The sequence below is a fragment of the Condylura cristata genome, unplaced genomic scaffold (assembly GCF_000260355.1).
Source record: "Condylura cristata isolate star-nosed mole 26May11 unplaced genomic scaffold, ConCri1.0 scaffold00057, whole genome shotgun sequence".
Lineage (NCBI taxonomy): Eukaryota > Metazoa > Chordata > Mammalia > Eulipotyphla > Talpidae > Condylura > Condylura cristata.
This window is the reverse complement of record NW_004567158.1, coordinates 398150-425923: the sequence shown is the minus strand read 5'-3', so window position 1 is coordinate 425923 and position 27774 is coordinate 398150. Positions and strand designations below refer to the sequence as shown.

At 65.4% G+C, this 27774-nt stretch overlaps 2 protein-coding genes across 5 annotated transcripts in view; both read left to right on the top strand.

Moving 5' to 3' along the window:
* The first annotated feature begins 584 nt into the window (after positions 1–584).
* On the top strand, positions 585–19640 carry HCFC1 (host cell factor C1). 4 transcript variants are annotated; one of them, XM_004695227.2, is made up of 26 exons: positions 585–1728; positions 5575–5723; positions 5902–6062; positions 6551–6759; positions 7205–7289; positions 7746–7852; positions 8934–9113; positions 9224–9583; positions 9733–9893; positions 10457–10654; positions 10858–11082; positions 11168–11272; positions 11481–11700; positions 11935–12077; positions 12222–12360; positions 12518–12738; positions 13223–14705; positions 14873–15036; positions 15565–16009; positions 16424–16744; positions 16854–16972; positions 17063–17200; positions 17348–17533; positions 18071–18371; positions 18603–18666; positions 18888–19640. In XM_004695227.2, the coding sequence occupies exons 1-26, from the start codon at positions 1536–1538 to the stop codon at positions 18925–18927; spliced, it is 6117 nt and encodes a 2038-aa protein (XP_004695284.1). In that variant the 5' UTR covers positions 585–1535; the 3' UTR covers positions 18928–19640. The 4 variants fall into 4 exon arrangements, with proteins under 4 accessions (XP_004695284.1, XP_012589961.1, XP_012589960.1 ...); XM_012734507.1 differs by having other exon boundaries at positions 16421–16744; XM_012734506.1 differs by having other exon boundaries at positions 15433–16009.
* Positions 19641–22497: 2857 nt separating this feature from the next.
* RENBP (renin binding protein) overlaps positions 22498–27774 on the top strand; it is a 6051-nt gene continuing 774 nt past the window's right edge. The window contains exons 1-11 of the mRNA XM_012734461.1: positions 22498–22638; positions 22891–23000; positions 23154–23229; positions 23390–23465; positions 23690–23862; positions 24366–24590; positions 24894–24975; positions 25225–25400; positions 25918–26049; positions 27556–27643; positions 27712–27771. Of these exons, the coding sequence (XP_012589915.1) occupies positions 22612–22638; positions 22891–23000; positions 23154–23229; positions 23390–23465; positions 23690–23862; positions 24366–24590; positions 24894–24975; positions 25225–25400; positions 25918–26049; positions 27556–27643; positions 27712–27771 (1225 nt within the window). The 5' untranslated portion in view covers positions 22498–22611. The remainder of the gene's footprint in view (positions 22639–22890; positions 23001–23153; positions 23230–23389; positions 23466–23689; positions 23863–24365; positions 24591–24893; positions 24976–25224; positions 25401–25917; positions 26050–27555; positions 27644–27711; positions 27772–27774) is intronic.

The window sequence follows — 27774 nt, the reverse complement described above, 5'->3', positions numbered from 1 at the left end:
GTCCGCCTCTCCCGCGGTCGCAGGCCGTGAGAGGCGGGAAGGCGGCCGCCGCCCGTTCGAGGCGTGACGCTCGTGGGCCCCCCACTGCCACCCCTCAGCAAACGCCCCAGTCCCCACTGCCAGTGAAATGCAACTCCTCGGCTCGTCCATTCAGCGGCCCGGGGGAGACAGCTCCAAGGAGGGCGGGGCAAGCGCCCCAGACAGATTCATCCGGGCATTCCCCAGATGCCGCAGCCGCCATCTTTGTTTTGTGCTGAGAGTCGCTATTGACGCCCGCGAAAGACCGGGCGAGGGGAAGTGGAAAGATGGCGGCTCCCAGGGCGGAGGCGTGGAGGCGCGCTAGGGGGGCCCCGGGGCTGGGCGCGCCTGCGCCTGACCTGATCGCGGCCTGAGGCCAGGCCCAGAGCGCTGCGGCCTTGGTCTCCAGTGGCGAGGGAACGCGGCCTCGGCTCACAGGCGGAACGGTGCGAGGGCGGGAGGGGGGGGCAGGGTGACGTCGCCAGACTCCTCCCCCTCGCCCGACCGCCGCCGCCGCCATGTTTAGTTGTTACTTCTTCACACAAGATGGCGGCTCCCAGGGAGGAGGCATGAGCGCCCTGCCGTTACCGCTCCTCCTGCCGTACAGTTGCCGCGTCGGGGCCTAACTCTGGCTCTTTGGAGCGGCTCCTGTGGGAAGGAGTCCTAAGGAGAGAATCGAGGACTGGACACTCATCTGCGTCTGGTTTGCGGCGGAAGAACTGACTTAGGAGGAAGAGAATAGGGGGGAAGGGGGAGCTAGTCTCAAGATGGCGGCTCCCAGGGCGGCAGGCGCAGCCTGAGCAGCAGACGCGGATCAAAGGAAGAGGTTCGAGACCCCACGAGTCGTACGGCGCGAGCCCCCGAGCAGCCCCCGAGAGTTCGAGCTCGTTCCGCTGGCCTCCGGCACGCCTCTGTCCCTCACGAGCGTCGAGCCTGTTCCGGGAGCGGCGGCTGCACTAAGCGCTGGGCGGGGAAGCGGGACGGTCTCAAGATGGCGGCTCCCACAATTGTGGTCTGAGCGCCGGCGGGACTGGGACGACCGCGGCGCTGGTGGCTCTTTCCCACCCGCCCCGGAAGCCAGCCAGTACTGGGGACTGGGGGGTGTGGGAACCGGGCCGGGGCTCCGCCATTTCCGGCGGGGGAGGGCTTCGACTGAGGAAGGGAGGAGAGAGAGGCGGCTCAAGATGGCGGCTCCCAGGGCCTCCCGCCCGAGCTTGTGAGCGGGGGCGCCCGGGCAAGCAGTCAGGGCGGCGGGACCCGGCGCCCTCCGGCTTCTCGGGCCTTGGCGCGCCGCAGTTTCGGGAGGCTCTTGAGGACACGCGGTGAGCGAGAAGCAGGGGAAGAGCCAGCGGGAAGGAGGGTGGTTAAGATGGCGGCCTCCATGGAGTCGTCCACCGCTGTGTGAGGAGCCGCCGCTCCGTGAGCGCTGCCCTAGGGAAAGGGGGTGTGTGTGCGAGGAATTGGGGGGTTCCTTTCCCGCTCGGTGACTTTCTCGCACCGCGCCCGTGCTCGGAACGATGGCCTCGGCTGTGTCGCCCGCCAACTCGCCAGCGGTGCTCCTGCAGCCCCGCTGGAAGCGAGTGGTGGGCTGGTCGGGTCCAGTGCCGCGGCCCCGCCACGGCCACCGCGCCGTGGCCATCAAGGAGCTCATCGTGGTGTTCGGCGGCGGCAACGAGGGGATCGTGGACGAACTGCACGTGTACAACACGGGTGAGTGCGACGCCTCGGGTCTGCCCTCCCTGCGCCGCCTCTTCCCTCGCCGCCCTCCTCCCGGCCGCCTGCCTCCCCCCCTTGCACGCCCTCCTCCTCCACCTCCCTTCTCTTCCCCCTCTCCAGCCTTCTCCCCTCCTCCCTTCCTCACTCCCTCCCGCCTGCTCCACCCCTGCGCGCCCCGCGCTCTTCCCGCTCTGCCTGCCTGGCCCCCACTTCTGGCTCCCCTGACTCCCGCGGTCGGGGGCTGCGTTCCCTTCTGGGCTGGCGCTCTGCGCCTGGTGGGGGTGAGGGCGGCTCGCCGGCCGCCGGCGGTGACTTCACGCTCGCTCACACCGTTACCCGGCCCGGGCCGGCGCAGGCGCCGCCTCCCTCTGGCCTTCCCTCTGGCGCGGGCCGTGCCCGCCCGCCCTGGCGCCTGCGCCGGGCCTGCTCCAGCCCCCACCCAGCTGGGGGATCTCTGGGAGACATGGCAACTTCAGAACTGCAGACTAGCTCTGTCCCTCGAAGCACCGGCACAGCTGAGCGGCCCAACCCCGACTGGGCGGGGGCTGCAGTCGGTGCGGGGGGCCTTGGCACCCGCAGGTGGCGCGGGGCAGCCTCCCTGCCTCCCCTGGCCCTGTCCTGCAGGATTTCGCCTCAGGTGGTCTGTTTCCTGGGTTGGAGGCCGGCTGGCTGGGTGGGGGTGGAGCCCAGCCTTCCGCAGAGGCCTGGGTCAGCCCCGGCCTGACGACCCCCGGTTTGTGAGGTTGAGGAGGTGACCCCGCTGCCGGTTTTCCTGCCGCCCCCAAAGCCCGGTCCATGGCACCGAAGGCTCTCCCGGCCGGCAGCTCCCCCCGCCGCCAGACCCTGGGAGCCTGCCTGGCTCTGGGCAAGAGCCCGAAGCACCAGGGTGTGGTGAACCCCCAGGTCAAATGGTGAGATGGTCTGTGGGCAGCTCCCGTCCTTGGCAGGTTCTGCAGCGCCTGGCACCTCTCTGCCAAGGCCCTGGACCAGCAGGTGGGGGGTGCCCCCTCCCGCAGGGCAGCCCGTGGTTTCCTCTGCAACTTCGAGGATGTTGAAGCCACCAAGCTGACTTTCATGGGCCATCGGGTGGCTGGTGACCCTTGGTGTTCTGGTCTCGGCACCTGTTGCGTCCATGAGGCCAGGCTGGCCGGCGGTGCTCAGTGCCAGCCCAGACAGCTGCAGGGCCAGGAGACCCAGGGGCATGGCTGTCCATAGAGAGGCTGGGCCCCGGGGAGCAGCACTTGCGACCCACCTGGCTGCCCCAAGCTCAGAGCAGAGAAGGGAGATGGTTTGGGAAAGCGCAGGGCCGAGTGACACCCGTGCCCAGCCCAGCCCAGTGCCCGGGGCCAGAGGTTGCTTTGGTGGTCTTTGCCCCTGTGCGCGAGGTGTCAGCCGGGTTGCCCGGCCTTCTCACCGCCCTGTCATTCCTGAGGGGAGAGCCGCCCTCTCCCCGCAGCACTGTCTTAGGTGCTGTCGCCCTGCACTGCATGGCTCTCCCGTGACATCCAGCACAGCAGCTGGCCTTGGGAGGTCTCAGGCCGCCCCTCTGCTGCCCCTCAGGGAGCTGGATTTTGCTGTAGCGAAAGGGGCTCCCAGAGGACCTGAGCAGAAGGGCCCCTGGGCCCGCAGCGTGGGGGTGCCCCTCCTGGGCTGCATGGCCCCAGAGGCTCTGGGTTGTCTCCAGCGGTTACGCCTGGAAGCTGTCTAGTGGGACTCGTTGGCCTTCACAGAGGAGATGGAGGCCTGGGAAGAGAAGCGACAGGTCCAGGTTCATCCGGCGCCTCGCTTCAGTGGCGTTCGTTCCTCTGGTTGAGCACAGGCCGCCTTGGAGACGCCTCCCTTTTCCTCTGGTGCTGCACCCCATTGGTCACTGAGCTGGCCCGCGTCTATCCTCCACTTGGGGCCTCTCTCGCCGTCACTTCCTGACTGGCCCTGCTGCTGGTTTCATTTGTCGGGAGGTCCTGCTCACCCTTCGAGGCTGGGCTCTGAAGTCAACTCTTCTGCAAAGTGCTTCCCACTCCTGGGCTGGGGCACTGGCAGCTCCCAGGGCCGGTGCCAGCTCTGGTGGGGTGGGGGGAGCCACAGCTGCCCTCCTGCCACCTTGGTGTTGGCGTGCCAGAGCGACATCTCCGCCCCACAGGCAGGGTCCCCGTGGGTCCTCTGGCGGCGGTGACCACAGGCGGGCTGGTGGTGGGAGGATTCCGGCAGCACCGGAGCTGGGGGTCCGTCCGGCCTGCTGGTCGTGCCTTGACAGAGCCTGCGTGCCGGCTGCCTCCTGTGCTTTTTCCGAGAGCAGGACAGTCCAGGCCCTCAGCCACCATACAAGGCTGCCAAGGCCACGTCAGCACCTTGATGCTGGGGGCCTTGCAGGGATGGCGGGAGGGTCTTCTGGCTTGTGCAGAAAAAGTCGCCTCGGCTCGGAGTCCGCTGCTTCTCGATTTGTTTTTGCTTTGGCGTGAGGAGGCTGTGAGTCGGGCCCAGGGCATGTGTGTGTGTGTCTGTGCACACGTGTGCGTGCAGCTGTGTCTGTAGGCAGCCGTTTTGCCCTCTACCAGGAAGAGGGCAGATGCCAGCATAGAGCACACTGCGAGGCCTTCCTGGGGTGCCAGCGACTCAGCGCAGGCGCCCAGCGGACCTGCGTTTGCTCCACACCGGCCTGTCAGTGGGAGCAGGAGAACGGGGGGCACAGACAAGCTGCCATCTCTGGGGAGCATTTATGTTTTGCAGACGGGCCCCAAACTCGGATCTGTGCGAGTTGGACCTGGGGGTGGTGGGTGTAGGACTCGAGTGACCCAGAGGGCAGTGGCCAAGGGCGTAGTAGGGGCTTTCCAGAGCCTCCCCAAAAGCTAGCCCGCCTCGCCTTCATTGAGTCCCTGCCCGCTGGCCCTCACCTGCCATCTGCTCCCTCACATTTGACCAGAGCTGGAATCTGGTTTGGCATGGCTCTGCTGGGAGGTGTTTGAGGGAGATTGGGACATGTCTTCTGGAGACAGCCCCTCCACTTGTCACTAGGGGGACTTCTCAAAGGACCTGCATGACAGGTGTGGGCTCTGTGCTGCAGGCTGAGCAGGGGCAAGCCGGGAGCCTTGCTGGGGCTGGCCATGGCGCCTGGCGCGGGCTCTACCCTCTTCCTTGGCGGTGTCCTGACTCTCCCCCAGCTGGAGGTGATGGACTCGGGCAGCTTCTGGCTGGCAGAGGCTGTGAGGCTGCCAGGGGAGCTCTCGCTGTTGCCGCTCCTCCACGCCCTGGCTGCTGAGGAGGCCCCGGCCCTGTGGGCGGGACGTGGGGGCCTGAACTGTCTCCGAGGAGACGGGGCAGACTGTTCTCGCGCCCACAGGGCGCACTGTTCTTGCCTGTGGCCAGTCACACTGCCTCCCTCACCACCTGCTGTGGCCCCTGCAGGGCAGGAGGGCTCCACCTGCCACCCGCATTGTGGGTTCCCACCAGGCAGCTGTGGACCCCTGGGAGGAGGGGCACCGGGCCCTCGAGGGTATTTTGGGTGTCAGGAGGTCCTTTCCCATCACCCGCCAAGCAGTAGGGGAAGGAAGTCCGCGGCCACGTGCCCAGAAGCAGGTGGATTCTCTTGACTGGTGGCTTCTGGCTGCTTGCACAGTCCGGAGACCAGCTGCTCTTGATGTGGCCTGGGGAGCCGAGGGGTTAGGAGGACAGGTTGACCTTTGGGAGGCCCAGAAAGTTCTGCCCCTGCCTAGCAGAGGCTCTGTCTCGGCTCCCCCTTCCTCAGACCTGGCCGTGGGTGCCCGCGCGTCCGAGGAGGAAGAGCAGCAGGAGACAGGTTGGCAGCCCCTGGGGAGTTCTGACTTCCACTTCCTTCTGCTCCAGCCACCAACCAGTGGTTCATCCCGGCCGTGAGAGGAGACATCCCCCCTGGCTGTGCGGCCTATGGCTTCGTGTGCGATGGCACGCGCCTGCTGGTGTTTGGGGGCATGGTGGAGTACGGGAAGTACAGCAACGACCTCTACGAGCTCCAGGTACGTGCTCCCGCCGCCCGTCCCCATCCTCCGCTGGGAGTGCTGTGGGTGTGGGGTGCCCACGGCAGGGAGCCCTGCTGGAAGGTGCAGGCGGTCCCAGGCAGGCCGCTTGCAGCCCTCCTGCCGCTGCCCAGGCGGCCACTCCGCGCCCCTTAATCCCCGCCACTTGGGTGCGCAGGCCAGCCGATGGGAGTGGAAGAGGCTCAAAGCGAAGACGCCCAAAAATGGGCCCCCGCCGTGTCCTCGACTTGGGCACAGCTTCTCCCTCGTGGGCAACAAATGCTACCTGTTTGGGGGTCTGGCCAACGATAGCGAAGACCCCAAGAACAACATTCCGAGGTGAGCCCTGTCCTCTGCTCTCGGGAACCCCACCAGGATGGGGGTGCTCGCAGCCCATGCTCACCCATGCCTTTTGAGGAAGGTGACAGGTGCCCGCTCACAAGCTCCCAAGGTCTGCCTGGGGGGTCCTCGCAGGAGGGAGGCCTCAGCTGCAGCCTGCTCGCCAGGCGTGGGCGGGGCTGGCATTCGGCTTCTGGCTCTGCCGCCTGCAGGTGCATGATGGGTGTTTTCCATGCTGGTGGCCTCAGGCCTTCCTGGAGGCCCTCCTGAACCGGTCCCCCCCTTTGCTCGCAGGGGTCCTCTTAAAATGCCAGCAGCCCAGCGTGCCCCGTCCTGCCACCCCTAACTTCTAGCAGCCCCTTCTCAGGAATGCGTGGGTGAAGGAAGGACTTGGAGAGCTCCCTTTATCTCCCAGAGGAGCCTCCTCTCAGACTCCACTGAGGCCTCTGTGGAGTCATGGCTCGCGGTGACCCACCTTTCTCTGCCAGGTACCTGAACGACTTATACATCCTGGAGTTGCGGCCAGGCTCCGGGGTGGTCGCCTGGGACATCCCAATCACATACGGGGTCTTGCCCCCACCCCGGGAATCGCACACGGCCGTGGTGTACACTGAGAAGGACAACAAGAAGTCTAAGCTGGTCATCTACGGGGGGATGAGCGGCTGCCGGCTGGGAGACCTCTGGACCCTGGACATCGGTGAGACATGGCTGCAGCGCTCCCTGCCGGCTGCCCCTCGTGGGGCTGTTGCGTTTGTCCTGAGCTGGAGCCAGGCGCAGCTGGCCGAGTCGCTCAATGTGCGGGCAGTGCGGGAGGGCGGAGGCGTCTCAGGTCACTCGCCTAGTCGGGTGCGCCGGTCAGCGCGCCGGAAGCAGTGTCTGGCCGAGAGACTGAAGCACCTGAGAGGCCGCAGCCAGAGGCCGAAGGAAGTGAGGGCGGTGACCTGAAGAAGGCTGGCGGGGCAGGGTGTAGAGCTGACCCTAGGGTCCTGTGGGCGTCCTAAAGAAACAGGTCAGCATGAGCGAAGTCCTGTGGGCTGGGGGGACGCACCTGCGTGGTGTGAGTGGCTCAGCAGGTGCCCATGTGTGGCGGGGGCGGGGCTCAGGCCTGACCAGGCGGGTGACGCTTCTCCGTTGTCCTGCAGAGACTCTGACGTGGAACAAGCCCAGCCTCAGCGGCGTGGCGCCTCTTCCACGAAGCCTCCACTCGGCCACGACCATAGGAAACAAGTGAGTGCCCGGCCAGGACGCTCGGCCCAGTTTGCTGCGCCATGCCTGGGCCGAAGGGACTGCTTTCAGTCTGGCCTGCGTCCAGCAGCCCCGCTTCCCGAGGCCCTGGGGACCGAGAGAAGACCAGCCCGGGGTTGAGGGAATGGCTTGCTCTAGATCGTCTGCACAAGCAGCTGGGTGCTTTTGCCAAAGCCGAGGTCCCAACATGAACGTAGAGCGTGGGGTTAAGATGAGCTTTAGGTGAGCTAAACTGCTTCTCACGGTGGAGGTGACACAGTTCTTGTGAGGGCTGAGCCACCGAGTGGAGAGGGCCACGTGGAACGCTTCGTGTGTCCTGGGGTCTCCTGGGGACAGCTAGAAGACCGAGCGTGTTTAGAACTTTCTGAATGGAAGAGGTGGTCTCTAGCTTGGCACGTCCTCTACAACCCTCTCCTACTCTTCCCTCCCTCGTCCCAGAATGTACGTCTTTGGTGGCTGGGTGCCTCTCGTCATGGATGACGTCAAAGTGGCCACACATGAGAAGGAGTGGAAGTGTACCAACACACTGGCTTGTCTCAACCTGGGTATGGCCGCCTCGGGCTCGGAGTGGCCTGCGGAGGGCTGCAGGAGGCTGGCCCTCCTCGGCCCTGACAGCTGTGTGGGGTGTGCAGGGAGCGAAGCTGCTTCTAAGGCCTGGGCCTCCAGACTCCGTGAGAAGTAGCCAGTGGGCAGGGCGCGCCCCTGAACGTTGTCACTAGGTGCCTCCGGCTCGTGGCTCGCCCGCAGAAGGATGAAAGCGCCCGCGCTGCTCAGTCTTCCACTGCTCCGGGCCTCCTCAGGCCTCCACGTTGGTGGTGTCTCCTCCGTCAGGCTTTTCTGTGCCTGAGCGTTCCTGTTGTTTCTTTGCCATGAGCCCCACGGCAGCCTGCTCTCTGCAGCGGCGCCACACGGCCCCTCTCCCTCTGTCCACCACGGCGTCACCCCTGCACACCCAGTGGCCTTGCTCTTTTCAGTCACTGCAGCGGCAGCGTGGCTTCCACAGACGCCACGCTGCGAGCATCCTTGCACCGTGCTTAACTGTGTGGGCCACAGCCTCGAGGTGGGCGGCTGCCGAAGGGGTGTCCGGCACCGAGGCTCTGCCGGCCTGTGTGGCCCCAGTGGTGCTGGCCCGGCAGCCCTTGAGCTGGCTGCTCTTGGCCAAGCCCACTAGGAGATTGACCAACCCCACGGGCCAGCCCCGCCCCCGGCTCCTCGGGAGCCCCAGCCGCAGTGGGCACAGAAATCAGACTGCCAGGCTCCAGGCTTGAGCTTGCACTGTCCTTCTCTTGAGTGAGGGTACGTACTTGCCCTTCAGCCCCCTCCATTGCCTTCTCATCCCCTGTGCCCTCTGCTCGCCTGCCTTTCTGTAGGTGACGTGACCTGGTAGCCGAGAAGTTAAAGCTTCGACTGTGTTTCAGGCGGTTCCCAGTGTACGGTTTCTGGCTGACGAGCTCTTCTCGTGTGGCCTTTTGCCCGCACAGAGTTGTCGACCGGCTTTTTCAAATTCCTTGACCTTCGTGCCTTCTGGTGTTAATTTCCTACCCCTGGCAGCAAAAGACCAAAGGGTGCTGGGGGTTGTGGGCGCCACTGCCCTGTCCGCTGACCGCTGGTTCCTGCCCTCCCCAGATACCATGGCTTGGGAGACCATCCTGATGGACACCCTGGAGGACAACATTCCCCGGGCCCGAGCTGGCCACTGCGCTGTGGCCATCAACACCCGCCTGTACATCTGGAGTGGGCGTGATGGCTACCGAAAGGCCTGGAACAACCAGGTCTGCTGCAAGGACCTCTGGTACCTGGAAACAGGTGAGGCCGACTGGAGCGGGGGCATAGGCTCCCCGTCGTCCGAGCGGGCTCGAGGGCACAGCCTTGCTACCTTCCCCGAGTGGACGCTGCAGCTGTGTGCTCTCTTACAGAAAAGCCACCGCCCCCGGCCCGGGTACAGCTGGTGCGAGCCAACACCAACTCCCTGGAGGTGAGCTGGGGGGCGGTGGCGACAGCCGACAGTTACCTTCTGCAGCTCCAGAAATATGACATTCCTGCCACGGCCGCCACTGCCACCTCCCCCACGCCCAACCCGGTCCCGTCCGTGCCCGCCAACCCACCCAAGAGCCCTGCCCCGGCAGCCGCCGCACCCGCTGTGCAGCCGCTGACCCAGGTAGGCATCACGCTCCTGCCCCAGGCTGCCGCTGCGCCCCCCACCACCACCGCCATCCAGGTCTTGCCGACAGTGCCTGGCAGCTCGATTTCTGTGCCCACCGCAGCCAGGACTCAAGGTGAGCGGGGGGCCAGGCACTCCAGGCCAAGGGCCAGCACCCTGGGAGATGGCGGGCCTGCGTAGGGCTGCTTCCGGCTGAGAGCCGTGGACACTCCCACCTGAGAGCAGCAGGGACACGTGCTCACGGGTGACCCCTTCTCTCGCCAGGTGTCCCTGCTGTTCTCAAAGTGACTGGGCCACAGGCTACAACAGGAACCCCCTTGGTCACCATGAGACCTGCCAGCCAGGCGGGGAAAGCCCCTGTCACCGTGACCTCCCTTCCTGCAGGCGTGCGGATGGTCGTACCAACACAGAGCGCCCAAGGGACGGTGAGGTGCTATCGCCGGACTGGATAGGGCGGGGGGCTTCCTGGCGACGGATGGCGCCGGCTGGGTCATAGGCCACCTAGCACTTGCATGTGTGCAGCCTGGGTCCAGTGCCCACAGGAAGCACTGGTCAGTTGGTCTCGGTCTATCCCTACCCTGCTAGTGAGACTTGGAGTTGACAGCTGCGGAGAGCCTCTCTGCCGCCGCTTGCCAGGACGTTTTCAGTGTAACCGCCCTTGGCCTGAGGCCGGAGGGTAAACCTAGCCTGCTGGGGTGTCCCCGGGCCTAGCAGCAGAGAACTGGATCTGGCCTCAGAGCCCTTAGGAAAGATCTGGAGCTGCCAGCAGGCTCCAGTCACCGGGGCGCCGTAAAGATTCAAGCTTGGGCCAGGCGAGCAGGGCCGGTGGGGGGTGGGGGGGTAGAGGCCGAGAGTTGCTGCTGTGAGGTCCGCTGAGCAAGAAGGGGGCTCCCCCGGGCTGGGTGGCACCTCCTGGTGGGTTCTAGGGTACCTCCCCCAAGCAGAGAGGGAGGCTGCCTGGATCCCAACGTGCCTGGTGCCTGCGCAGGTGATCGGCAGCAGCCCGCAGATGAGTGGGATGGCTGCCCTGGCGGCCGCGGCTGCGGCCACCCAGAAGATCCCTCCTTCCTCAGCGCCCACGGTGCTGAGTGTCCCAGCGGGAACCACCATCGTCAAAACTGTGGCTGTGACGCCCGGCACCACCACCCTCCCGGCCACAGTGAAGGTGGCCTCCTCGCCAGTGATGGTGAGCTCCCTCCAGGCCTTGTCCGGAGCCAGCAGCCTGCGTGCTGGGCCTTCTGCTCTTCGGGCCTCGGGCCAGTCAGCCCAGGTCACTGTTCCATAACTGCCTTACAGTCCGGGGCCGGGGAGAGGGACAGCCAGGCCAGAGTTGGGAGCCCCGTAGAGGCCCCTCCCTGCCCAGCCTGTGACTAGCCTCTGCCATTCCAGGTGAGCAACCCGGCCACCCGCATGCTGAAGACCGCAGCAGCCCAGGTTGGCACCTCCGTCTCCTCTGCCGCCAATACGTCCACCCGGCCCATCATCACTGTGCACAAGTCGGGGACTGTGACGGTGGCCCAGCAAGCACAGGTTGTGACCACCGTGGTGGGCGGGGTTACCAAGACCATCACCCTGGTGAAGAGTCCCATCTCCGTCCCAGGGGGCAGTGCTCTGGTGAGTGGAGGTTGCCGTCTGGTGAGGCCCAGCCTGTGCCCGCCTTTGCTTTGAGTCGCTCATGGCTTCCTTCTTTCCTTTTTAGATTTCTAACCTGGGCAAAGTGATGTCAGTGGTCCAGACCAAACCAGTTCAGACCTCGGCCGTCACTGGCCAGGCGTCCACAGGCCCTGTCACCCAGATCATCCAGGTGGGCTCTGGTGCCGAGAGACTTGGGCCCCCACCTGAAGGAGATCCCACAGCGCGGGTGGGACAGGAAGTCCCACTGCTGCTGCACCCTGTTGTTTGCCCTCGGAGTACGCCCTGTGCTGCTTTGACTATGGATGGGCGGGACCAGGCCTGGTGGAATTCTGGCAGGGACCCCATTTCCCTTTGCCCACCTCCTCTTCCTCGCGCAGACCAAAGGACCCCTGCCTGCTGGGACCATCCTGAAGCTGGTGACGTCAGCAGATGGCAAACCCACCACCATCATCACAACCACCCAGGCCAGTGGGGCTGGAACAAAGCCCACCATCCTGGGCATCAGCAGCGTGTCGCCCAGCACCACCAAGCCTGGCACGACCACCATCATCAAGACCATACCCATGTCTGCCATCATCACACAGGCAGGAGCCACAGGTAGGCCCCTCCCCCATGCGTTGTCGCCTGTGTGTGGCTTCCGTCTCCCGCAGCCTTCTCGCCTTCCTGCCATCCAGCTCATAGCACTAACGGGAGTTCTCCCCTTTAGCCTCAAGGCAGGGGGGTCACTACTTAATAGGAGGCCTGAGGGAGACGGGCCCTGGGAGCGAGCACAGGTCAGGCCTGGCAACTATGCCCAGCGGACCATGGCCAAGCTGCCCCTCTCCTGTCTAGGTGTGACAAGCAGCCCTGGCATCAAGTCGCCCATCACCATTATCACCACCAAGGTTATGACTTCGGGAACGGGCGCACCTGCCAAAATCATCACTGCTGTCCCCAAAATTGCCACTGGTCACGGGCAGCAAGGAGTGACTCAGGTGAGGTAGACCTGGCTCCCACTTCACCTCACTGTCCTCTCTAGACCCCTGTTGGGCTACATGTCTCGAGGGTACAGTGCAGCCGCCAGCCAGCCAGCCTGCGGTGACATGTGACCTGGGGTGTGCTTTGCTCTGCTGTTCCAGGTGGTGCTGAAGGGGGCTCCTGGCCAGCCTGGCACCATCCTCCGCACCGTGCCCATGGGGGGAGTCCGCCTGGTTACCCCAGTTACCGTCTCAGCCGTGAAGCCAGCCGTCACCACGCTGGTTGTGAAAGGCACCACAGGTGCGTAGCCTGTGGGCCGGGCAGTGGTGTTTCCTTGCTGGGGGAAGATGCGGGCACTCTCTGGATCCTGCAGGCTTGGTACCCCCACTTCCCACCCCCACCCCATGGGAGAGGAGCATTGGCAGCCATCGTCATCTTGGCCTGCCTCCTGCCCTAGGTGTCACGACCCTAGGCACGGTGACGGGCACCGTGTCCACCAGCCTCGCTGGAGCCGGGGGCCACAGCACCAGTGCCTCCCTGGCCACACCCATCACTACCCTGGGCACCATCGCCACCCTCTCGAGCCAAGTGATCAATCCCACCGCTATCACCGTGTCGGCCGCACAGACCACGCTGACAGCAGCTGGGGCACTCACCACGCCCACCATCACCATGCAGGTAGGCGCGGGCGGGTCTCCCTACCAGGCACTGGGGGTGTGCTGCGGCCACAGGGCACCTGGCTGCACTCTGAACTCCCCAGCCCCCCCGCCGGCACCACACTGCCGAGACAGCTAGCTCAGGTGGGCCGTGGGAGCGAGCCTCTGTCTCTCGTTGTGAAAGAGAACGCAGCCTCTCACCGCACGTGGCGTTCCGCTGTTCTCCATGCATTCAGAGTGGAGAGCCTGGAGGTGGAGAAGCATCTCATGGCCTTGGCATGGCCTGGGGTTCCCTGGTGCCCCACGTCCAACCCCACCACCGCTGCGTCTCCCCTAGTCCGTGAGCAATCCAGCCTCTCGGGGCCCGTGGCTCCCGGATTTGCTAGGGCCGTGGCTTTAAAGAGCCAGCCGGTGGGCCTGCCCTGTGTGGGTGAGCTGTGGGCGCCGGGAGCGGCGGGCGGACGAGAGAGGCCCCTCGCTAACGCCTCCTGCTCTCACCTCCACAGCCTGTCTCCCAGCCCACCCAGGTGACACTGATCACGGCCCCCAGCGGAGTCGAGGCCCAGCCTGTGCATGACCTCCCGGTGTCCATTCTGGCCTCGCCCACCACAGAGCAGCCCACCGCCACTGTCACCATCGCCGACTCAGGTCAGGGTGACGTACAGCCAGGCACCGTGACGCTGGTCTGCTCCAACCCGCCGTGCGAGACCCACGAGACGGGCACCACCAACACGGCCACCACCACGGTCGTGGCCAACCTTGGTGGGCACCCACAGCCCGCTCAAGTGCAGTTTGTCTGCGACAGACAGGAGGCCGCGGCTTCTCTGGTGTCCTCGACAGCGGGGCAGCCAAACGGCAGCCTGGTGCGCGTCTGCTCCAACCCGCCGTGCGAGACCCACGAGACGGGCACCACCAGCACGGCCACCACCGCCACCTGCAACATGGCGGGGCAGCACGGCTGCTCCAACCCGCCGTGCGAGACCCATGAGACGGGCACCACCAGCACGGCTACCACCGCCATGTCCAGCATCGGTGCGGGACAGCCGCGAGACACACGGCAGGCCACCTGCGTGGCCAGCGCCAGCCCTGCCATGGTCCGGGTCTGCGCGGCTGCCGAGGCCACGAAAGCTGCCCCGGGTGCCGCCATCAAGCCCTCGTGCCAAACCCGCCAGACCAGCGCCACCAGCACCACCATGACTGTGATGGCAACGGGGGCCCCGTGCCCGGCCGGCCCGCTTCTTGGGCCCCGCCCTGCCCTGGCTGAGCTGGCCCCCATGGGCAGCCAGGTCCGGCCCAGTGGCCCCGGCAGCAAGGACAGCCCTGCGGCAGGCCTGAGTCAGCTGGGGTGTGCGGTACGCCCAGCGGAGGTGCATCGCACCCACCTGACCGCCACAGCCCGCCCCACCATGGGTGCTGGGGAGCTCTCCCTGCCTGTCTACGAGAGCTCGCCCTGCGCTGCTGTGACTGCGGCCACCCTGGAGGCGCTGCTATGCCCCGTGGCCACTGTGACCCAGGTCTGCTCCAACCCGCCGTGCGAGACCCACGAGACGGGCACCACCAGCACGGCCACTACCTCGAACGCGGGCAGCGTCCGGAGGGTCTGCACCAACCCTCCATGTGAGACCCACGAGACGGGCACCACCCACACGCCCACCACGGCCACCTCCAGTGGGGGTACAGCAGGCCAGTCGGAGGGCGGGCAGCAGCCCCCCGCCAGCCGCCCCTGCGAGACACATCAGACCACTTCCACCGGTACCACCATGTCAGTCAGCGTGGGAGCCCTGCTCCCTGACAGCGCCGCCTCCCACAGGACCCTGGAGGCTGCCGTGGAGGGGGCTGGGCCTCCCGTGGGTGCCCCCCAAGCTGGCACCTCGTTGCTGGCCCCTTTCCCGACCCAGCGGGTCTGCTCCAACCCGCCCTGTGAGACGCACGAGACGGGCACCACCCACACGGCCACCACCGTCACCTCCAACATGAGCTCGAACCAAGGTGAGGGGAGGTGCCAGGCTGTGGGAAGCCGCAACCTGTGGCCAGATCCCATGGCTCCTGCAGGTGACTGCATCTCGTGGTGGCAAAGCCGGCGGAGGCCTTGGGGTGCCTGCCAACCAAGCCCCCCGGTAAGTTGCCTATTGCCTCACTGCTGCTTGTCCCCACAGATCCCCCACCAGCCGCCAGCGACCAGGGAGAGGTGGAGAGCACCCAGGGTGACGGTGTGAACGTCCCCAGCTCAAGCACCGTCACGAGCACCGTGTCCTCCACGCTGACGAGGGCTGTGACCACCGTGACGCAGTCCACACCAGCCCCGGGCCCCTCTGTGCCGGTGAGAGCCCTGGGAGGCCCCTTTGGCTCTTCTTCGGCCTGCGCTGTCTCGGAGCTGGGCACTAGGTGTCACCCTCAGCCCAGGCTGCTGTCTCTGTTGGGCCTCTCCAGGCCATAAAAGGCCCATGTGTGTGTGACAGGGCAGGAGAGCAGTGTGTCTCCCTCGGGGCTTTGGCGTCCATAGTGTTTCCCAGGCTTGTCATTTCACTGGTCTGCACGCACCCCTGGCTAGAGACATCCGGGTCTCTCGCTGCACCCCACTGCTCAGTAACTGCCACCCCCCCATTTCACGGGGTTGTACATGCCCACTGAGGATGGAAGCCCACAGAAAGGTGAAGGCGCCCTGGCTCTGGCCTTCCTCTCCTTCTCTCTGACGGGAGCTTCTCTCCCTTTCTAGAAGATCTCGTCAGTGACTGAGACTACCCCAGGGGCTCTGACCACCGAAGTCCCCATCCCAGCCACGATAACGGTGACCATAGCCAACACAGAAACTTCTGACATGCCCTTCTCTGCTGTTGACATCCTGCAGCCCCCTGAGGAGCTCCAGGCCTCGCCAGGGCCCCGCCAGCAGCTGCCCCCGAGGCAACTCCTGCAGCCCGCCTCCACACCCCTGATGGGGGAGTCCGCCGAGGTCCTGTCAGCCTCCCAGACCCCTGAGCTCCAGGCCGCCGTGGATCTCAGCAGTACAGGGGACCCGTCTGCAGGCCAAGAGCCTGCCAGCTCGGCGGTGGTGGCCACTGTGGTGGTCCAGCCTCCCGCGCCCACACAGTCTGAAGTGGAGCAGCTCTCACTTCCCCAGGAGCTGATGGCAGAGGCCCAGGCGGGCACTGCCACCCTTATGGTAACAGGGCTCACTCCTGAAGAGCTGGCAGTGACTGCGGCTGCTGAAGCGGCTGCCCAGGCCGCAGCCACCGAGGAAGCTCAGGCCCTGGCCATCCAGGCGGTGCTCCAGGCCGCACAGCAGGCCGTCATGGGTAGGTGTTGGGAGTGTGATGCGCCCACTGTCTCTAGTGGGGGCTGGAGCCCCGAGGGGAGGTGGGGGAGGAGTGAGAGCGTCTCAAGCCTCCAGTTGCCAGTCCTTGCTGGAGGTTGTGGTGATGGGCAGCCTGAGAAAGGGGACCCACTTCTGGCCAGGGTGGCATGAGTGCAGTGTGGTGGGCAGAACTGGCACGGAGGCCAGGGCTCCAGGAAGCAAGCCAAGTATCCTGGCTCCAGTGTCATCTCAGGCAGGGAAGGTGAGGTAAAGGCGGGCGAGGCGATGAGGGCCCCCCCGGGGGCTGCGCAGAGCACTCCCAACAGCAGGCCACTGGGAGAGGGCTGGGGAAGCCTGGGCAGCTCTTCCTGCTGGGCCTTCCTCTTGAGTAGTGTCTTTCTCCACCATGGAGCAGGCACTGGGGAGCCCATGGACACGTCTGAGGCGGCGGCAGCCGTGACGCAGGCGGAGCTGGGACACCTGTCAGCCGAGGGCCAGGAGGGCCAGGCCACCACCATCCCCATCGTGCTGACGCAGCAGGAACTGGCTGCCTTGGTGCAGCAGCAGCAGCAGCTGCAGGAGGCACAGGCCCAGCAGCAGCACCACCACCTCCCCACTGAGGCCCTGGCCCCTGCCGACAGCCTCAATGATCCGGCCATCGAGAGCAACTGCCTCAATGAGCTGGCCGGGGCTGTCCCTAGCACCGTGGCCCTGCTGCCTTCCACAGCCACCGAGAGTAAGAGGGGCCCTGCCCCGGGACACTTGGGCCCCTGGGCCCTTGGCAGGAGCTCGGACCGTGGAAGGTGGCTTTCTGATGTGTTTCCCTCTGACGCCTCTCTTTCCAGGCCTGGCTCCATCCAACACATTCGTGGCACCCCAGCCAGTGGTGGTAGCTAGCCCTGCTAAGCTGCAGGCTGCAGCTACCCTGACAGAAGTGGCCAACGGCATCGAGTCCTTGGGGGTGGTGAGTCATATGCAGTGGGGCGGAGGGCAGGCGCTACCTCTGGGCTGTGGTGGCAGCGGCCTGATCACTCTTCCCCTTTCTGTCTTTCAGAAGCCCGACCTCCCACCCCCACCCAGCAAGGCCCCCATGAAGAAGGAGAACCAGTGGTTTGACGTGGGGGTCATCAAGGGCACCAACGTAATGGTGACGCACTACTTCATGCCGCCAGACGACGCTGTCCCAGCCGATGTGAGTGTCCCTAGCAGCTGAGGGCAGGGACCAGGGCTGTGGGGACTCTGCTGGGCGCAGTGCTGACACTCACGTAGCGCCTCATGAGGCGGCAGAAAAGCCCAGTCTGGTCGCCTGAGCTCGTGCTCCCCTCCCACCCCCACACAGGAAGACTCGGGCGCCGTCCCGGACTACAACCAGCTGAAGAAGCAGGAGCTGCAGCCGGGCACAGCCTACAAGTTCCGTGTGGCTGGGGTCAATGCCTGTGGCCGGGGGCCCTTCAGCGAAATTTCTGCTTTTAAGACGTGTCTGCCTGGCTTCCCTGGGGCCCCTTGTGCCATTAAAATCAGCAAAGTGAGTCTCGCCGGGGTGGCCTTGCCCACTAAAGCAAGCAGGCTCCAGCGAGCCCGCCTGCCCAGAGCTCCCTTCCACACTGGGCGGTAGGCCCCGGTGTGAGGGCAGATCGGCTCCCTCTGGGTGAACAGTGTCTGCCTGACAGCAGTGACCGGAACCCTGACTTCAGGCCTGGCTGTCACCAGTTGCAACAAGGGCAAGTTCCCTCCTGTCCCCTGGCCCGGCTTTTGCCCTCTTAAGCTGGCCACCGACATCCAGCGAGCGTGCCGTGGCGAACATGTTCTTCGCCTCATCCCTACATCCGGATGGTCAGGGCCTGTTAGCTCTGCTTCTGCATCCTTGCTCCTTGGGTTGGGCAGGGCAGGGCGGCTGCTGGGGACTGAGCCCCGCCGGCGGGAAACAGCTGGTGGGGGAGTGGCGTCAGCACTGGAGGCCGCAAGGCCTTCAGTGCACCTCCTTGCCAGGACACGGGGTGGGGCAAAGTCATTGGGCGGAGCCCAGGGGCACAGCGCAGCTTGACCTGTCCCCTGGTTCCAGAGCCCAGATGGTGCTCACCTCACCTGGGAGCCGCCCTCTGTGACCTCGGGCAAGATCATCGAGTACTCGGTGTACCTGGCCATCCAGAGCTCGCAGGCCAGCGGAGAGCCCAAGAGCTCGGCCCCGGCACAGCTGGCCTTCATGCGCGTGTACTGCGGGCCCAGCCCCTCCTGCCTGGTGCAGTCCTCCAGCCTCTCCAACGCACACATCGACTACACCACCAAGCCCGCCATCATCTTCCGCATCGCCGCGCGCAACGAGAAGGGCTATGGCCCTGCCACCCAAGTGAGGTGGCTGCAAGGTAAGCCTGGCCCGGGGCTTCCAGGGCGGCAGCACAAGGGTGCTGCTGGCTCAGGCCGACCTGCCTGGTGTGACTCCAGCCCCCAGGAGACCGGTGGGGCTGGAGGAGCTGCAGCAGGAGGGCCTCGAAATCTTGCCTGGGGTGGCCCTAGACCTGGTTGGGGTGGGGGCTGGAGGGGCGGGGCGGGGCCGCAGCCCCGCTGTCCACTCACCGCTCTACCTCTGTCTGCAGAAACCAGTAAGGACAGCTCTGGCACCAAGCCCGCCAGCAAGCGGCCCATGTCCTCTCCGGAAATGTAAGCGGGGCCCTGGGGGGTGGGGGACGTGCCCCTAACCTGGCAAGACGCCTTGGTGCCCTGGTCAACCTTGTCGCTGTGCTGGTCGTGAAGTGCTATTTGCTTGTGACCGAGGACAAGCGCCGTCCTCATGTGGCCTGGGGGAGTTTAGCTGGGTCCTGGGCTGCCAGGGCCCTTCGTTGTCGGAGTGGTCCTGATCCCCTGTCCTCCCGTCTTCCAAGGAAATCCGCTCCAAAGAAATCGAAGGCAGATGGCCAGTGAGAGGCAGCTGCCCAGCACCTGGATCCTCCAGCCCCCCTCTGCTTCAGGACCGCGCCCACCAGGGCCCCCCCACCCCGGCGCTCACTCTTCCCCCTCGCCAGCCGCTGGCCGCCACTCTTCGTTCTCCCTCTCGCTGTTTTCAGTAACCTAAAGAAAGCACATTTTCCCGCTGCTGGGGCGGTGGAGGCTGACAGGGAAGAGCAGCGGCCCGGCTCGGCTCCCCTCCAGGCCGGCGCCGCCAAGCCAGCCCGAGCGCTGGGCAGCCAGGAGAGGAAGCGCCTTGGACTGTGTGGGCGGAAGCCCGTAGCCGTCGCTGTCTTCAAGGTGGTGGCCGGGAGCCCAGGAGAGGCCTCCCCAGCAGTCCCGCCCTTGTCTCTCTCAGAGAGGCTTGGGGGCTCCTGGTCCTGTCTTACTTTGTGCCCTTGGCATTTCCAGCGGGCCCTACCCACCCCTGCTCTGTCCTCGCGCCCCCCTTCTCAGAGGCCTTCGTACCCTCCCCTCGCCCCTTCCTCCTCTTCCCCATTTCCAAACATGAGAAGAAAAAGAAAGGGGGAGAAGGCACCTCGCGGCGGCCTGAGCAGCGCTCCGAGCCTGCCTGACTCCCGCCGAGCCTGGCTTCGGCCTCCCCGGGGTCCAGGCCAGGGCCACACCACCAACTGCTGCATTTGTTGTATTTTTTTAAGTTGAAATTGACGGAGTTAACATTTTTATTGTAATTTAGTGCTTTGTTTCTTTGTAAAATTTTTAAGCAGCTTGAGTAGTTCTTATCTGTTCATTTTTTTTTTTTTTTTTTTTTTTTTGGTTTTTTTTTTTACTTTTTCTCCTTGGCTAAGCCTTGGCAGGGATCTTTCTGGAGGAAAAGCTGGTGGCAACCAGGGTAGAAGAGGTGTGGACTCTCCCCTTGGGCCTGCCGTTGGCCGCCCAGCCCCGCCGCCTCTTGCTGGCTACTGGCCTCCACCCCTCTACTGGGCCCTAGGTCCGGGGCCTGAGCGGCCGCGGGAAGGCGAACAGTGACCTCCCAACTGTGGGTGAGCGGCTCTGCACCCCAGGGGCAGCCCGCAGGGGAGGTCTGCTCGCGACCCCCAGCCCTCCCTGGCTCTCAGTGTCTGGCGCCCTCGACACCGCCACCCTCTGGGCAGAGCTGCAAGAAAAGGGGGGCGGCACCCCAGAGACAAGGGCGGGTGTGTGCCCCGCTGGCTCTCCTGGTTGACGCTGTGGGGGGCTGAGGCCTGCCTAGGGGACTCTGCCTTGCGTGACAGACGAGGCCACTCTCACCTGGTCCCGCTTCAGGCGCCAGCAAGGCTGTGGGCAGGTCCTGGGAGAGTGGCAGCGCGGTCTGCAGACCCCCGCCCTGGAGGCGCAGCTGTGACGGCCACGGCCGCCAGACCCTGCCACCGGCCGCGTCCTCTGGTTTGTTGTATTATAGTATATTTCGCCGTGGAAAATGTCACGTTTAGTCGCCCCGGAGCCCACTCGCCTGGTCCCATTGTTGCCGCCCCCGAGCGCCCTTGACTGAGCAGTAGCCTGTCATCTATTGTAGAGTAACCCGTGGCCTGATCACCACAGTGCGATGTCGTTTTGTGCTATTTTGAACAATTAAAAAGACTTTTTTTGAAATAGCTGTTGTTTCTCTGTCCAGCGCTCCCGGGTGACGGCGCCCCTCCCCAGCAGGCCCCCCCAGAGCAGGTTCTGCCTTCCAGTTGCCTCCACAGAAATGAGGGATCGGGACAGTGCCTCCACGCTGGGGCCTGGGGCTCCCTGGGCAGAGCCCGGCTGCCCTGGCCTAGGACCTGTCGCCTCCCAACTGGAGGACAGGGGACTGGGGCAGAGGCTGCGTGCAGTGGCCGGCCTGGAATGGCCGGTCTGGAGTGGCCAGGGGAAGAGCTGGGCTGCGCTTCCACCCGCGGTTCGGGCTGAGAAAACCCCTGGTGTCGCCCATGGGTGTGGTTCTGTGTCACACTCAGTGGGCACAGGACATGAGGTTCCCTCTCACACCCTGCTGAGGGGGCTGGTGCGGGCTGCCGCGTGGGTGGGTGGGTGGGTTAGCTGGGCTAGACTAGTGCTGGCCAGCCACGAGGCCTGCAGAAGCCGGGCCCACAGGACCTTGGTGCCTTCTCTGCCACACCTGTTAGCCACCCTTCCCCTCCCCATCAGTCGAACCGGAACCCTCCCTGCCCCGCGCCCTGTGCACACAAACATGTATTCAGACATGTGAGCCCAGCTCACAGGCAGGCCCGCTCGCTTTACTAGGCCTCAGGTTGGGGCTCCAGTGGGCGGGCCCTGTAGACCTACAAGGCCATACCTCTGCAGCTCTAGCTTCCTCACCCTGACAAAGCCCAGCCCTGGGGGCAGGGACAGGCAGGTGACCTTCAGAGGGGAGGCAAAAGCCCTGCGGCCCCTCTGGCCAGTGCGGGTTGGGGCCCAGGAGAGGAGAGGCCTGTGCGGACAGGTGGGGGCATGTGATACAAGGCCAGATGGACACAGTCGGGCCCAGGTGGAGGGTCCTGGCCTCTAGGTGGCCAGCATGGCCCTCTGGATGCTGAGGCCCGAGGGCTGCTCTCAGCACTCGGCGTGGAGTCTGAACACACTCCTTCCTGAGCCTCAGCAGGAGAGGCCCCGTCCACTGGACCCAGGCCTGGGGGCCCGCCCCTATGACCCTCACAACCTTCCATTTGCCCAGGCTTGTCCAGAGCTAGGTAGGCCTGAGGGCGGTGAGCACAGGGAGGCGGGGAGAGATGGCCGCGAAGGGTCGCCGGAAGCATCAAGAGCAGGGTGGGCAGCTCAAGCATAAGCCGCAGCGGCTGGTAGAGGCGGCACAAGGTAACCGGTCTCCACCCCCCTGCTGGCCAGGCAGGTCACTCGTCCCAGCATTGCAAACGGGAATTATTTGGAAGGGGGTTAGCCTGTAGTAGGATCCTTGAAGGAGGCAGCCATGATACCCCAAAGACTGGCAGCCAGCAGTGGGAGCTGACCCAGAAGGCTGAGCTCCCTGGACCGTGCTGGGGACTCAGGGTCCCTGGCCTGCGCCCTCCCTGGGGTTCTGCCGTTGGCAGAGAAACGTGGGGAGACAGTTTAGCTAATCTTCCCAGGGGCATCGGATCAGGCCAGCCACGGAGCCAGGAGAAGCGATCTGGGTGGTGAAAGACAGGCCTGGCCAACCTGGGGGACCTGAGGGCGGATACCTCTCCAGACACCCACTCTTACCTGCCTCGCGCAGCTGGATGGTTTGGGTGAAGAAGTCAGCACCAGTCAGCAGTCGTGGGCTGCTGAGTGCTGATGCCACCTGTGGGGGTTGAGGTCAGAGGGTGCCCGTCTTCCACTGCACCTGTGCCCCACGGCCTTGCAGGAGCCACGGGGTGGGGAGTCGCTGCTGAAAGCATGGAAAGTCAGCCCCGCCTCGCGTGGCCCACCGGCTGGCTCTCCGGCGTCCCCCACCAGGCGGATCTGGACCCCCACGTGCCCAGCAGAGGCCAGAGCCTAGCTCCGCGGACTCTGCCGCCCAGGGTCCCGCCGAGCCGACCGTGGGGGCGGAGCTGGGTCCGCGCGGCCGCAGGCCCCGCCCCCGTCGTGGCCCCGCCCCTGGCCCGGCAGGATCCCGGAGGGGATGGGTGGGGCGTGGCTGGGTCAGCTGAGTGACAGTCACGGGACCGCGACCAGCTCTCTGGCTTCCTGGAAGAGGGAAGGATGAGCGGGGGTCTCCGAGTGTGGCAGGCCAGTGGGGCCCCGTGGTGGGGTGTGTCCTGCAGGGACGGTGGGGACAGGCCTGTGACTGTCCGGTCAGCAGCCCCGCACAGGGCTGGAGAGAACCCCGAGGGCTGGGTCCCCAGGCCAGGGGGAGGCAGCCGTGGGGCTGGTTCCAGAGGGGGGGCCACCGGGGCACACAAGAGCCCGCTTAGAAGATGGGGCCTGGGAAGGTGGAGAGGTGTGGGGGCAGCTGTGGCTCCAAGTCCAGAGTTTCTCCAGGACATGGAGAAGGAACGCGAGCGTCTGCAGGCCTGGAAGGAGCGAGTCGGGCAGGAACTGGACCGCGTGCTGGCTTTCTGGACAGCGCACTCCCACGACCCTGAATACGGGTGCGCCTCCTCCCTCCTGGCACCATTGGCCGGCTCTCCGCCCTTCCCCAGTCCCCACCTCACTCTCTGGTCTGCTCCCTGCGGGCAGTGGTTCCCGGGGTACGGCATGGGTGAGGCAGCTCCCCCTTTGCTAAGGCGCCGTCTGCCCCACAGGGGCTTTTTCACGTGCCTGGGCCGAGACGGGCAGGTGTACGATGACCTCAAGTATGTGTGGCTGCAGGGGAGGCAGGTAGGCCTGCAGGTCTCCGGGGCAGGCAGGGTGGACGGGCTGCCCTGCCTCTGTCCATACCCACGCGAGGCCCACTGGGGGAGGCGCTCGCACTCAGGACCCCTCCTCTCCGCCTGGAGCAGCCACTACTCCCTGCTGAGGTCACGCCTGCCCCCACCAGGTGTGGATGTACTGTCGCCTGTACCGCACAGTCGAGCGCTTCCACCGCCCTGAGCTCCTGGACGTGGCTAAAGCAGGTACCCTGGCAGCCCCGGTGCCCAGAGCCCCTCCAGATGCACTTGGTGGGGCTCGTGCATGCAGCTGCCGCGGGCCGCAGAGCAGCGGCGGTCGCAGAGAAGGGGGCCCTGCAGAGAAGCTGCCCGAGATGTCTTGGCAGCAGGGAGGGGCCTTGGGGGTTCACAGGTACGCAGGAAAGGTGAGTCTTCACCTGAGTTCTGCCACGCCCACCTCCCCCCACCAGGTGGTGAATTTCTGCTCCGCCATGCCCGAGTGGCACCCCCTGGGAAGAAGTGCGCCTTCCTGCTAACCCGGGATGGCCGCCCCGTCAAAGTGCAGCGCACCATCTTCAGCGAGTGTTTTTACACCCTGGCCATGAGCGAGCTGTGGCGTGCTACAGGGGAGGCGCGGTACCAGGTGCTTGCGGGCGGTGCCCTGGGAGTGGCCTGGCCCTTCACCACCTGTCCAGTGCCGTGGGGGGACAGGCTTGGCCTGCCTCTGTGCTGCCACAGCCTTGAGGCTCCTGGACCCCCTTCCTTCACTGAGTTATCACCATGTGTCTATGGGTGCTCCGCCCCCCAGTCACCTCTCAGCTCCCACTCCATGCCCCAGAGAAGCCCAGGGCAGCTCTCTCCCTCCTCCTTGGGACCCTTTGTGCTTTCCGACCCCACCTGCTGCGTGGGGACAGCTGCCTCCCCCTAGAATGGGCGCCCCAGAGGCAGAGGGAGTGGCGCCATCCTGAGCCCCAGCACCCAACCTGGACCTAGGTCCCTGGTACTGTCCTGCAGGGCTCTCCCAACAGGGGCCCAGCCCTGGGGCCTGTAGGCTGGGACCGGGGGCGGGGGGCGGACTGCACAGGGTGGGACTCCGTGAGCTGCAGCCGCAGCCTGAGCCCCCCTGGCCCATCTGCCTCCACCCAGAGGGAAGCGGTGGAGATGATGGACCAGATTGTCCACTGGGTGCGGGAGGACCCGTCAGGGCTGGGCCGGCCCCAGCTCCCGGGGGCCCCTACCTCAGAGCCCATGGCAGTGCCCATGATGCTGTTGAACCTGGTGGAAGAACTCGGGGAGGCAGATGAGGTGATGGCGGGCAGCTACGCAGAGCTGGGGGACTGGTGCGCCCAGAGGCTTCTGCAGCACGTCCAGGTAGGGGCAGAGGGCTGACCATCACAGACACTAGACAGGGCCAGCAGCGGAGGGGCAGGGCTGCTCGCCCTCTGCGCCCGGGGCATCTCCTCCACCCCTCGCGGACTTTCTCAGCACACGGGCAGCCAAGACCCTGGTGAAAGCGAAGGGCCCGGGGAGCCCATGCACACTCACCCTATGGAGTGGGGAGTCTGTGGGACGCGGGCTTTAAGGAGGCCCCGAGCCTCTAGTGCAGTGCAGCGGGGAGGGCGGTGTTCCTGGTGGACGGTTGCAGGCCGCACCGCCTGCTCGCCTTACCCTCAGAGGGATGGCCAGGCTGTGCTGGAGAACGTGTCAGAAGATGGCAAGGAGCTTCCTGGCTGCCTGGGGAGGCAGCAGAACCCAGGTGAGGCCGGCTGGGCCGACACACAGGCCCGGGCTGGGGCTTCCCCCTCCATCAGGGGCAGGCAGAGAAGGGGCAGCTCAGGCGGGTGGCAGCAGAGGGCATGCGGGAGGGCCATCCAGCCAACGGGCATGGGTGGCAGGGTGTGTGCCCTGCGTGAGGGGGGCTCTGGTCCTGCTGTGGTTGGTGCAGAGGCTTGAGCGCCCCATGTGGTGCGGAGAGCCGCGCCCGCCTCATGCCCATCCGCACCAGGTCACGCGCTGGAAGCTGGCTGGTTCCTGCTCCGTCACGCCCTCCGGAAAGGTGACCCTGAACTTCGGGCCCACGTTATCAAGACGTTCCTCTTGGCGCCCCTCCGCTCTGGATGGGACCCTGAGCATGGAGGCCTCTTCTACTTCCAGGATGCCGATGGCCTGTGCCCCACACAGGTGGGGGCTGGGCTGGCCTGTTGCAGGCTCTGCCCAGGGAGGTGGGAGCTGTCACCACCCACTTGAAAAGGGACCCCGGGCTGCCTGCCCCCAGTGAGCCTGGCCGAAATGGCAGGGCTGGGTCCCAACCCAGGACCCCACTTTGGGCCTCAGCGCACGGGCGGCGCGGTGGGGCAGCCTGCCTGTGAGGGAGAGCCTCTCCAGGGGGTTGTACGGTGTTGGCAGGGAGCAAGTTTGCTCCTGCGGGTCTTGCCCTCGACTGTGTCTGGGTCCTGCAGTCTGTACAGCGTGGCTGTTCCCAGAAGACATTGGACAGAGCGGGAAGAGAGGACAGGTTGGGGCTGTCCGGGCTTCGAGAGCCCGTCTCCGTGGCCTACGGAATGGCTGCTCGGGGTGCGCTGGGTCAAGGAGCCACTGACACCCCTAGAGATGCCATTCCACAAGTGGGCAGCCGGGCTCTCACTGGGCCCTGAGAGCTGGCGCCGCCAAGCTGGCTCATGCCCGCCTCCGCCCTCAGCTGGAGTGGGCTATGAAGCTGTGGTGGCCACACAGCGAGGCCATGATCGCCTTCCTCATGGGCTACAGAGACAGCGGGGACCCTGCCTTGCTGAGCCTCTTCTACCAGGTGGCAGAGTACACCTTCCGCCAGGTGAGCACGGGCTCCGCAGGGCCAAGGGAGGAGGCAACCGGCTAGCCTGAGGGTGGGGGCTGGTGCCTGCGCCTGCCTGCGCTGCTTTGAGAGTTCCTGGAGGTCTGGCCCCTGCCCCTTCCCTCTAGAGGCCGTGTCGCAGTGGGGGTGGGGCAGACAGCAAACAGTAAACAAGCCAACATAGAGACCTAGGTAGAGCTGCGGAAGGTAAAGCCTAGGTGGGCCTGGCCAGGTGCAGGCTGGCGGTGCCAGCAGGCACAGCATGCGCTGGGGCGAACAGAGGGGCCTGGGCTGGCCACAGCATTGTCTCCGGGATGCAGGAGGGGAGCAGGGGGGACCAGGGAAGGGGGCAAGGACGAGTGAGGTCAGGTCAGATGGGAAGGCTGCACTGCCCCTGGCTGAAGCGGGTGCAGAGCTTCACCCTGTGCGCGAGCGGCCAGGAAGCTCAGTGCAGGGCCAGTGCCCCCACGACTGCAGCCGGGGTTCTGGTGCTGGGGCCCAGGGCCTCTGGAAAGTGGGGCAACGCCAGGCTTCGAGCTTCCAAAGGCATCGTGTGCTTCCACTGTGACTGGAGGCACCTGTGTCACCACCCCGACCCAGGAGGCAGCCGAGGGTCAGCACTTTGGTGAGGAGGGTGTAGGACAGGGGGCCGTTTTAACCCTTGAAAGCGAACTTTAAAGAGTGCGTTGAGCAGCACTGGAAGCCATCCTCCAGGTGACTCAGGACGCACTACCACACAGCAACTGCAAAAGCCAAAGTTGAGTCATCCGAGGAAACAGCTACATTCTTCCTGTGGCAGATCAAGGAGTGGGAAAATAAGCAACTAACAGAGGGCGCATGATGAGCTTCGCCCTTGAGGAAGAGCGACAGGCCACGTCACAGGCAGCCAGACAAGGCCGCGTTGGCAAGAAGCCTCCATGTCACCTCTCTCTTCCATGGCTTTCTGAGAAGGGCCCACTACGCCTCACTGGGATGTCAAGAAAGGCCTAGAGCAGGGCTGGGGCGTCAGGGAGCCAGGCCAGCCTCGGGGCACAGGTGTGGGTGGGAGAGAAGGGAGAATGGCTGGGCAGGATTGTCTGGGGGCTCCTGAGAACCCAGCACGTGCTCTCTTCACTTCTTTCTTCACACCAACTTCAGGAAGTACTGAGCTGTCCACCCTAAGTGGTCAGCTTGCTGGGAAAAGACTGTACAGTCGTGAACCGCCAGCACAATCCAGAGACAGAATCTTTGTGGATTCCAGGAGGGGGTCTTTTGGGTCCCGCCCACATTTCACCCTGGGGGTGCCATCTACCCCCAGGTCATCTGATACCAGGCTGCCTGCAGGAAGAGGGAAAGGAAGCCCCTCGCCTCCCTTTGGGCTTAGGAGCGCTGATTCGGGACTCCCGTTTGTTTCCTGGCCGCAGCGTCCCGGTAGCCAGGCAGCGGGGCAGTGAGGACCCCGCCCAGGCCTGCGGCAGCTGGACCGCGCTGGCCACGCTGGCCGCCACCGTGTCTTTGTCATTGCAGTTTCGCGATCCCGACTACGGGGAGTGGTTCGGCTACCTGGACCGAGAGGGGAAGGTAGCCCTCACCATCAAAGGGGGTCCGTTCAAAGGTGAGAGCAGGGGGGGACGGGGCGCGGCCGCCGGAGCGCGGGCACGACGCTGCAGCCTCTACCCACAGGCTGCTTCCACGTCCCGCGGTGCCTGGCGATGTGCGAAGAGATGCTGGACGCCCTGCTCAGCC

Bases quoted from the DNA above. Each gene is read 5' to 3' on its own strand.
- HCFC1 (XM_012734505.1), top strand. From the start codon at position 1,536: ATGGCCTCGGCTGTGTCGCCCGCCAACTCGCCAGCGGTGCTCCTGCAG. The intron at 7,853-8,933 runs GTATGGCCGCCT...TGCCCTCCCCAG, and splicing joins ACTGGCTTGTCTCAACCTGG to ATACCATGGCTTGGGAGACC. The intron at 9,584-9,732 runs GTGAGCGGGGGG...TTCTCTCGCCAG, and splicing joins CACCGCAGCCAGGACTCAAG to GTGTCCCTGCTGTTCTCAAA.